This window comes from Pinus tabuliformis, chromosome 8 (genome assembly GCF_031772625.1).
Source record: "Pinus tabuliformis cultivar Carrire ecotype Pingquan chromosome 8, CPIR1, whole genome shotgun sequence".
Classification (NCBI taxonomy): domain Eukaryota; kingdom Viridiplantae; phylum Streptophyta; class Pinopsida; order Pinales; family Pinaceae; genus Pinus; species Pinus tabuliformis.
Window position 1 is genome coordinate 570,586,691 of NC_142294.1, and position 11,074 is coordinate 570,597,764.

The window sequence follows — 11,074 nt, forward strand, 5'->3', positions numbered from 1 at the left end:
AGGAAGGAGAAATAGGAGAATCCCAATCCTCGGTAAGGAGATCTACAAGAGGACGCAAAATAGATCGGGAGAAAAGAGAGCACGAAACGTACAAAGATAAACTCCAGGGCAGTCAACCAACATTGGAGAAGTTGTTAGCAAAAAAGCTAAAGATGGTAAGAAATCAGCATCAAGGCTCCAAGGGAGCCCAGCCAAGCAAAGGTAAATAATGAAGATAATATCCTGGAACTGTAGGGGTATGGGCAACAAAATCAAATAAGAGGCTATACGAAATCTAATAAGAATAGAAGCCCCCGACATACTCCTTCTCCAGGAGACTAATATGGAGGAACCAGACTTTCTTCAGGTAAGCAAAAAACTTTGGAAAAAGAGTAATGCAACAGTTGTCTCAGCCCGAGGAGCCTCTGGAGGGTTGGGTACTCTTTGGAACGAAAGCAGGTTTTCGCTGGTGGCAGAGGCATCAAATACCCACTGGGCAATGTTAAAGATGCAGCATCTAATTACAAAAGAAATCTTTTGTCTTTTCAATGTTTATGTTCCGGTCAACGCTGGAGAAAAAAAGATCTGCTGGGACTCCTTAAGGCAGCAAGCAGATCTGGGCAATCTGGAAAATGTCATCATAGCAGGCGACCTGAACATCACTCTGCATTCTTTTGAAAAGCGAGGAGGCTGCATTGTGCGAGACCCGGCAAGGGAATGGGTTGAGGATCTCCTCCAAGACTGGGATCTGCTAGATATCAAGCCTGTCTCAGGTATGTTCACTTGGTCCAATAAAAGAATAGGTCCTGGCCATATTGCAGCAAGGCTGGATAGATTCTTGGTGCATAGCTCCTTTCTTCTGCTTGGCCTAGATGCTAGCATGCATATTCTTCCTTGTAGCACCTCTGATCATAAGCCAATCAAGCTTACCCTTCGAGCTCACGTTGACCTTGGTCCCATTCCCTTCAAGTTTAGCCCTTTGTGGATCAAGGAACCAAACTTCTTGCAGATTGTTAAAGAAAGCTGGTCCCAGCCTGTCACTGGATCTCCATTTTATATTTGGGAAGAAAAACTCAGGAGATTGAAATCAACCCTAAAGTGCTGGGCCAAATCTCTTGTCAATCCAGCAGCTGAAAGGAAAAATATCCAAAGCCAGCTTGAAGCACATCAATTGAACACAGAAGAGGCTTACATATCTAGAGAAATTTTAGACAAAGAGGTTCACCTCCAACAGTGCTATCATAAAGCTTGCCTGGCCGAAGAGGAAACGTGGAGGATCAAATCGCGATGTCTCTGGCTAAAGGCAGGCGACAGAAATACATCATTCTTTCACAAACAAGCTGAAGCCAGAAAAGGTTTCAACTCCATCACTGAAATTAAGGAAGCTGCTATCATTCACAAAGACTTTGCAAGTATTAAACATGCAGCTCATCATCATTTCAAAGGCCTGTATAGCGAAGAGAAGAATATGAATCAGAACTTTTGTTTGTTGGACGGGATTCCCACCTCAATATCTGCTGATATGAACCACCATCTAGAAAGCAAAGTCACAATGGAAGAAGTCAAAAGGGCCCTCTATGCCATGAACCCTGATAAATCCCCAGGCCCTGATGGTTTTTCCGCCTCTTTTCTCCAAACCTGCTGGAACATAGTGGGGAAAGATTTATATAAAATGGTTCAAAAATCGCAGGCTTGCCAGAAATTAGGAGGAAGTACTAACTCCTCTTTCCTTGCTCTCATTCCCAAGGAAAAGGGAGCCAACTCCTTCAATAGGTTTCGCCCCATATCCTTGTGTAACATTGGCTACAAGCTGATCACAAAAGTTATTGCTAACAGGTTGAAGCATATACTTCCTAAAGTCATCCCAAAGAACCAAGGAGGCTTCATACACGGAAGGCATTTGGTGGACAACTTCACACTTGTCCAAGAGGCAATTCTATCAAGTCAGCAAAGCAAGGATCAAGGTATGGCTATCAAACTAGATCTAGCAAATGCCTTTGACCAAGTTAATCATAGTTTTCTTTTGAATGTGTTGAAAAATTTTGGTTTTGGGGTGAGATTCATCAATTGGATCTGAGCCTGCATCTCGGAACCATGGATCGCTCCTTTAGTCAATGGTAGATCTGCAGGTTTCTTCAAAGCTACAAGAGGGCTAAGACAGGGTTGTCCCATGTCTCCCCTGTTGTTTGTTATTCAAGCTTCAGTTCTCAGTTTCCACCTAAACAAACAAATGCAAGAGCAGGAGATCTCAGGGATATCCATAGCGAGGGGGGTCCAAAACATAAATCACGCCTTATTTGCAGATGATACTCTGCTTCTTGGGACAGCTTCGATCCATTCAGCCAGAAGATTTAAAGAGACGCTCGATGAGTATTGTATGGAGTCTGGTAGCAGCCTTAACAAGGGTAAGTGTCATACTTACTGCTGGAACACCCCGCCCTCTTTGCTCAACATCATCACCAGATGCCTAGGATTTGCAGCTTCCTCAGAATGGACATCGTTCAAGTATCTGGGGCTGCCTATTTTCCTCAAGCGCGCCTACAGCAGGGACTGGATGTCGCAAGTAGAAAAATTTAAAAGTAAACTCCAAGCATGGGGAGTAAATTGGCTAAATATGGCAGGCAAGACAATTCTCATTAAAGCCGTCCTTAGCAGCCTCCCATTATACCAATTTTCTGTGCTTCTAGCACCCATTGGTATACTCCAGAAAATGGATCAATATATCAGAAATTTCTTTTGGAAAGGGGGCAAACACAATGAGAGAAGATTACCGCTTCTTAAATGGGAGACTGCCCTCAAACCTAAGATGGAGGGTGGACTCAATTTCAAGAAGCTCCCTCAGCAGAACATAGCAATGGGAGCTAAGCTCCTATGGAGACTAATTGCGCCTAAACCAGGCTGGGCACAGACAGTTCTCTGGAGAAAATACCTCAAAGGCACAAGACTGAGATGTTTAGATGGACCTTTGCCTCAAGGAGCCTCGCCGTTCGTCAACCTCTGCTCCAAAGCCGCCCCGTTGATTCAATCCAAAGCCTACTGGATTCCCGGAAATGGGAAAAAAATAAGCATATGGAATGATCGTATCATGGATCGCGAGCCTATAGGAGATTGCCCAAAGGTGAAATCGCTGAAGGAATGGTTGACGGCAGCTGGGAAAACTAAGCTGTGGGACATATCCACATGGAATGGTACACAGTGGGCGGGCTGGAGTCTGTTGGATCCGCCCTCAGACCTCCACCAAGAGGTCATCCACCTCTATGAATTACTGAACGAAATCGCACCCACGTGCATCAACAGGAAAGATAGGCGAGGCTGGGGCGATCAGTCGACAGGTTATACAATTGCCCAGGGATATGTGTGCCTAGCTGCAATCCCAAATGCGCTCCCAGATCCAGCCCCGTGGAAGACAGTCTGGGGCATCTCTATGCTGCCAAAAATAGATTTTTTTTGCTAGATTTTATGCCACAGGAAAATATTAACCGAAGACAAACTCCAGAGGCATGGCTTCTACGGACCGTCCAGGTTCTCTTTATGCCAAGACTCTGTGGAAAGCGCCACGCATCTGGTTCTCAATTGCAAGTTCTCCACTCAGGTCTGGAGAGAATTGATGGACTATTAGAACCCCAGATTCGAGCTTCCTTCTGCCATAATAGATCTATTTTCCAACTGGAAAACCTGCTATCCCGGACCCCCTCCCAAAAATAAAGTGATCAAAGTGACCTGGGCATCATTGCTTAAAATTTGCTGCTGGCAGCTATGGCTAGAGCGCAACAGCAGAATCTTCAGGAACCTCCAACACAATGCCAAGACGGTGGCAGCCAAGGTAAAGATTCAATTAAAAGAATGTTTGGGAGGTCATAAAGATGACTCCAACCTCACCCAGCTAGACAGAGATTGGGGGTCCTCCTTGAGCCTGCATTTTCAACAAAATATCAGAAGCATGGCTCCTCCTGAGGAATGGCAAATAAGGGGAAAAGGTAGCGAGGATTTTCAAAACTAGATCCTCAAGCAAAAGGTGCACTCCCTCTTCTTCGACGGGGCAGCAAAAGGTAATCCGGGCAATGCTGGAGCAGGGGGAGTAATTAAAAACATAGATGGTGTAGAGATCCTCCATTTTTCCTGGGGTTTAGGAATCAATTCCAGCATCCAAGCTGAGGCATTTGCCCTCTACCAAGGACTCAAGCAGCTCTTGAAGCTGGAAATCAAGGAGGCTAATATCCTGGGGGATTCCGAAGTGATCATCAAACTCATGGTGACTAACTCTACCCCACGGGATTTAAGATTAGCAAGGCTGATCCAAAGAATCAGAAGAATGGCAAAGATGTTTCAAAATCTGAAATACTTTCACGTGCTGAGAGACAACAACAAAGAGGCAGATCTTGAAGCCAATAAAGCTGCACAGCTATCGGCCGGGGCATTGAAAAGAGACGGGGAAGAAGCATGGGTCCCAATTCCTTAAATCATTTCAGCAGATATGTTTTTTTGCTTAATTCTAAAGCTGTTTGTCTGTATATTTAAACTGGGGCAAATTGTAGAAATAAGCACAATTGCTGATCCCAAATGGAAGTGGACAGCAAGTCTAATAGCGTCTCAGAAGGACGAATCCAATTGGATCGTGCCCACTCCTACTGTAATCAGAAGATTGGTATTTAGACCGACCCACTAATACAATCCATAACCGTTCTTGTTATATATATATATATATATATATATATATATATATATATATATATATATATATATATATATATATATATATATATATATATTGGAAAACCAAGGAGGTTTTGTCCCAAACAAGCAGATCATCAACAAGGTTATAGTGGTCTAGGAAGCTATACACTCAAGCATGCTGAGAAAATAAAAAGGAATTATTATAAAATTAGACACGGCCAATGATTTTGATAGAGTCAGCCTCCCATACGTTATGGTTTTCCTAAACAAATTCGGGTTCTCAAAAGAAATTATAGAGGTCATCAAAGCTTGTATCACAGATCCATGGATAGCACCGCTTATAAATGGAAGACCCAGTGACTTCTTCCAAAGCTCCAGAGGATTGAGACAAGGATGCCCCCTATCTCCATTTCTATACATTATAATGGCAAATACTCTAAGTAGAGCACTGGATAAAAAAAGGAGAGAAAGAACCATAACTGGCCATCAATCACTCTTTGTTTGCTGACGATACTTTCTTATTGGGAGGTGCCTCAAGCATAATTGCCCAACAATTTAAAAAATTCATGGATAATTTTTTGCAGGTCTTTGGTGGTCTTTTAAACGATACTAAGTGTAGAATTTATGGCTAGAATACCTCTTCCAGAACCATGCAAAAAATCTCACAGATTCTTGAGATCCCTATACAAGAAAGCTAGAACCATTTCTTCTACCTTGGACTACCCATTTCAAAATAAAATTTGAAAGCAGAGTTGTGCAGTAAACAAATTGAAAAAATGAAAGAAAAAATTCAAAAGTGGGGTATGATGTGGCTGAACATGGAAGGTAGGGTAATTCTAATTAAAGTTATGCTCATGGCACTCCCAATATATCAATATGCTACAATTTTGGCTCTGGCTAGTGCACACAAGCAAATGGAACTAATTGTAAGAGGCTTCCTCTGGCAGGGAGGGAAACAATAAAATAAAAAATTCAGTTTGGTAAAATGGGAGCAAGTAACTTTGCCTTATGATACAGGAGGCTTATCTACAAGGATGCTTGGCTTGATGAATGTTGCTTTAGGAATTAAAATCATTTGGATAATGATAACCAGCAAGGAGAGCTGGTGGAAAAAAGCTCTAGCTTCAAAATATATGAACCACCCAAGAACAAATTTGTTGTTTGAAAATATCCCAATAAGACTGTACACCCAAGTATGGAAGCTCGTGAAGCAAATGGTACCAACAATCAGCAAATATATCTCAAAAATACTAGGGAATGGCAAAAGTTTCATGATATGGGATGATAGAATAATGGGGAAGGAGCCTTTAAACCTTCTCTCAAGCCATGAAGACATACAAAATTGGATGAAGGATAGAGGTATCACAACTCTTCACTCCATCTCCAGCTAGGAAAATCAAAATTGGCAAGAATGGTATATTCCAAGTATCCCTCCAAATCTAAAAGGTCAATGAGATAGCCTTCTACAACACCTCAAAGGAGCAGCACCAACAAGCATGGAGGAGGATGACACATTTGTATGGGACCCGAGTGGAGGAAGCTATACAGTTAAGACCGGATATACAACTCTACAAGAACAACAAAATTAACAAGATTGGCACCATGGAAGTCTATAAGGAAAACTGAAAGTGTCCCAAAAATCAAAATTTTCATATGGACCCCGCTAAAAGGAAAAATTCTCACTACCGAAAACCTCAAAAGAAAATGATTTTCTAGTCCGTCAAGGTGTCCGATGTGTTTAAAGGAAGAAGAAACTATTCAACACCTCTTTCTGGACTGCACGGTCATCAAAGAATGTTGGAAGCAACTAACAAGTCCTTTGGAAGTTGATCTAAACTTCTCCAGAACCTTCATGGATTTCTTCATAGAATGGAAAAAAAACATACCCCTACAAGGCAACCATTAAAAGGTTTGGGACTACCTCCCAGCTGTTCTCTGTTGGCAAATATGGCTCTCAAGGAACAAAAACATCTTCAAATATCAGGCAGCAAAAATTGAGAAGATATTGTCAAAAACATGGCGTCTCGCCTCTAAATTTTTAAATATGAAGCGAACAATAGCAATCGACAATAATTTCCTACAACAAGAAGAAATGGATTGGATTAGCAAGGCAACAATAAGAAACAATGGAAATAAAAATCTGAGGGACACACCTACAACACAAAATTGGAAAATCATATTAAATGCGGAAACCAAAATAGATTTTACCTATTCTTTGACGAGGCCTCTAAAAATAATCCGGGGAAAGCAGGTGCTGGATGCACCATAAGCGATCCCTGGGGGAAAATGCTCTGCTCCTATGAATGGGGACTGGGGGAACTACAAATAACAGAGCAGAGGCTTACAATTTGTTATTGGGTTCAATGGTACTTAAAAAAAAAAACTATCAAAGACCCAATAATATTGGGGGACTCGGCAATCATTATTGAAGCAATGGCCAGCAACAAAAATCCTTCAAACGCAGCCATGAACAGGATTTTCAAACGAATAAGGAATAATCTGGTAAGTGCAGGCAAAGTCAAATTCAAACATATATTAAGAGAGAATAACAACATAGCTGATCAATATGCTAATATGGAAATTACCAAAATGGAAGGAGAAATAAGATAAAATGCGGAGGTCTACCATAACTCAATCCCATAGTTTTGTCTAATCATTGATCATGAAAAATAACACATTCCTCCAAAAAAACAGAATATCAACAAAAGGAAGATCTGAAGGTCCACAGCAAATTAGTGCACAGAGATATCAACAACCCAAATTACATGGATATCTCGTGATTTATACAAAAAAATCCTAAGAAAATCAAAGTTTGATCTTAGCCCGAAGTCCAAGGAGGATAAGCCACTCATTCCCTAGCAAATTTACACGAATCAATTTTTTTATGATAGTTATCTCAATCGGCTTCCTTCTTTAAAATATGACTCCTCCCTTCCCATATTCATATGCAGCCCTGTCAATGAGAAAAGTGAAGCCATTGTTTCGCACTCTCCTCATCGGTTCCTCGGTTGCACAAACCATCTTAAAAGCCTGAGCATTTCCCTCATCAAACCTCTATCAATCAACCAGTGCGAAGAGTCTCCCTCCTTATGCGTTCACACTGCCGACAGTGTCTTGACCAATATTCCTCCGTGTGTTAAGTATTTTAAGGGAGAGAGTTTTTTTGAATTCGCAACACTCATTACAACTCTCCAACAAGCCTGCAGTACAATTAAGCTTCGCATTGGTGACTTAATCCAGTTCCTATTAACAATTCAAAGAAGGGGGAGAAATCATTCAGACAACAGAAAGGAAAAGAGGAGTCATCCGTTCAAGGGAAGTGAAAATCGACTAAGGCTCAATAGAAATAGGAACTTCAGGAAGCAATACAATACCACAGAGAATCAAACTACAGAAATGGATTTCAACCCAGTGGAGAAAGATGCTCAGAATGACAGCTACACCACTTGCAAAGCAAACAAATTCATGATCAGCAAACTTAAAGAAACAATTCAAGACCTTAGATCCGAGATGGAGATGGAGATCAACTATCAAAATATGCAGTTTGAGAACATCATAGCCCTCAAAAACAAATGTGTACATCTGGAGGATGCTGTTACATTCATCAAACACTCCACTCTGATCCAGGAGGGAGAAAACTCAATATATCAAGGCAAAAAGCAGAGGTCCCAGCAAGAACACTATGTAAACCAATACTAAGTAACTTCTAGTTCTACAATAGTCTCTAAGTAATATGTCATGTAAGTTTATCTTGTTACTATGTCATTTCGTAAGGCAATATGCCAAAATAGTCTTAGGCTCTATTAGAATTTTGGGATTCAAGAATTCAGGTCTTAGGGACTGCGCTCCCATTCTCCTCCTATGGCTTGACTCCAAACACTCTCGAATGTAATAGGAGCTAGCTCCTTTTTTCTTTTTGGAAATACAGAAGTAACTGATCTTGTCAAAAAAAAAACAATGAGCTAGCAGGAAATAGGAGATCCAAAAGAAATATCCATAGATACAACATCATAACTAGGGGATTTTGCTTCAACAAATCAAAGCACTATACATGAATTATCTAAAGGACTTGACAAAATCCAAAAAAAATCAATGAATTGGAAGATAATAGAGTATAAAGTGAAAAAGAGTGGCAATCTCATGCCACTATATTGAGGGAAGGATTTTACTTGGATATGAATCAATTGGAGGAGAGACATAAGATTGAGAAAGTAGAAGCAAAGGAATAGTCAAAGAAAATAATGGAAAAACTAGTAAACAAATATGCTCAACAAATTAAAAATTTACAACAAACTCAAGCAAAATAAATTGAGATTTTAAAGGAAGAATCAGAGATGAATCTTCAACCAGTTTCTACAACATTTGAGGCATGGATTACTTCTCTAGAAGAAAAGTTAATTCAACTTAAAAAAAGGTCCATAGAAATCAAGGTTTTCAGAGATCAAGCTATTATTGTAAATGAACAACTTAAACAAGTTGAATTAAAGTTTTTCAAGCAATTGAGAAAGATTTTGTTATGAACCAGCTCACAAAAATATAGAAAAGATAGATCAATGACTTCAAAATCAGCCTCTTCGAGGGGGAAACCTCCTTTACATTACACAAATGAACAATTCTTGGATGATACAAATGACTAAACCTCCTTTCTATATATAGGACTCTAAGGGGTCACAATATAATCAAAGTCGACATAACAATAATAATATAAGGGCACAACAATAACAATAGTGGGCTTATATGGGGCACACTAATAACAATATGGGGACAATAGCAACACAATAATAACAATATGAGCTACAATGACAATAGTAATGGAGGAATCACTATTATTATAGGGACCTAACATGCCCCTCTCCTTCCAAAAAGTGTTGTCCTCAACGCTTGAGTAGTTCTGGATGATTTTGTATAAAATTCTCATCCTCCCATGTGGAATCTTCAGCGGGTAAGTTCTTCCACTTAATGAGATACTTTGAAATTGATCGATTTCGTAGCTATCGAGTTCTTGTTTCTGTGACTGCTTTAGATTCCAATATGATTTTTCCTTCCTCGTCAAGTTCTAGCAATATTGTTTGATCTAGGAGCTTGTCACCTATAATGTTGGGTCCCTATAATACTAGTGATTACCCCATTACTATTGTAGTTATACCCCTTATTAATATTGTTGTGCCCCTATTGCCCCCATATTGTTATTACTGTGCCCCATAGAATCCCTCTATTGTTATTTTTGTGGCTTTATATTATTATTGTTAGGTCGGCTGGATTATATTGTGACTCCTTAGACTCCTATATATAGAAAGGAGGTTTTGTCATTTGAATCATCCAAGAATTGTTCATTTATGTAATGTAAAGGAGGTTGCCCCCTCGAAGAGGCTGAATTCTAAGGCGTTGATCTATCTTTTCTATCTTTTCTTGAGCTGGTTTCATAACATTTGGTATCAGAGCTTTGGATTCTAGGGTTTCGCTGCTCCAAACAGGTCATCGTGGCATTTTCGCTATAACTATTTTTCTGCAATGTTTCAGAAGTTTCAAAAAAAACCCATTTGAGAAGAAATCGTGCTGAACCTCGGGTCCGAATTTCAGAGATTTTCACGCTATATTTGCGGAGATATGATCTGAGGAAGTTGGTCTTTTTGCAGACTCCTGAATTACATTCCAAACAGGTGACCTGGGAAAAATCATCATAACTTTCTCTCTGGGGATCGGATTGAAATTTTGTAAGAAGGTACAGAAAGAGGATGGACTGTAGTTTCTTGTATGCATTTTTCAGATCCAAAGGTCGAAACAGTGACTCGTGGCACGTCGTACAAGTTCGCTCTACTGAACTAGTCTATAATCAAGTCACTGTGGGAGATTTCGCATAACTCTTCCTTGGAGAATCCAATTTGGGTCAGACTTGTGGCATTGGAAAGAGGACACAGAAGGCTACTACAGGTCACAATTTCAGAACTGGATGATCTGAAATTACAGAGATACATCAGATTCAATATCAGGCTTCTACAAAGTGAAAAAAGGTGTGTAGTTTTTTTAAAATTTTTGCGTAAGCTTGGTTTGAAGGAATTCAAAGGGCATAGTAAAGCATTATTATCGGTAACTGATGCCCCAAGGAAAGAAAATGCAAACACCTAGTAAGGAACCTGAAAGCTCTAGCATGACTCATGAAGAAGAGGAAGAAATGCTACATGATATATCAAAATTACAAGAACAAGTGCAACAAATGTCACGCTCACAAAAGCTAACAGAAGCTAAGATAAATGGCGTGGAATATAAGATAAATGGCGTGTAATATAAGATAAAGGGCATGGAAGCTAAGATGGATGATTCAAAGACAGATTTGAAGAGAGACATGGCAGATTTGAAGACAAATTTGAAGACAGACATGGCAGATTTGAAGACGGATTTGACAAATTTTCTACAAGAAATA

The 11,074-nt window shown here is 40.0% G+C and overlaps 1 protein-coding gene across 1 annotated transcript; it reads left to right on the top strand.

Moving 5' to 3' along the window:
* Window positions 1-322: 322 nt before the first annotated feature.
* Window positions 323-4,438, top strand: LOC149236746 (uncharacterized). The gene is made up of 5 exons (XM_089369017.1): window positions 323-1,943; window positions 2,307-3,334; window positions 3,448-3,571; window positions 3,734-3,802; window positions 4,110-4,438. The coding sequence occupies exons 1-5, from the start codon at window positions 323-325 to the stop codon at window positions 4,436-4,438; spliced, it is 3,171 nt and encodes a 1,056-aa protein (XP_089225143.1).
* Window positions 4,439-11,074: the final 6,636 nt, after the last annotated feature.

Coding starts and splice junctions, on each gene's coding strand:
- LOC149236746 (XM_089369017.1), top strand. CDS start 323: ATGGAGGAACCAGACTTTCTTCAGGTAAGCAAAAAACTTTGGAAAAAG. Junction 1,944..2,306: donor TCAGCAAAGCAAGGATCAAG/GTATGGCTATCA, acceptor TTCTTGGGACAG/CTTCGATCCATTCAGCCAGA. Junction 3,335..3,447: donor ATACAATTGCCCAGGGATAT/GTGTGCCTAGCT, acceptor TTTATGCCACAG/GAAAATATTAACCGAAGACA.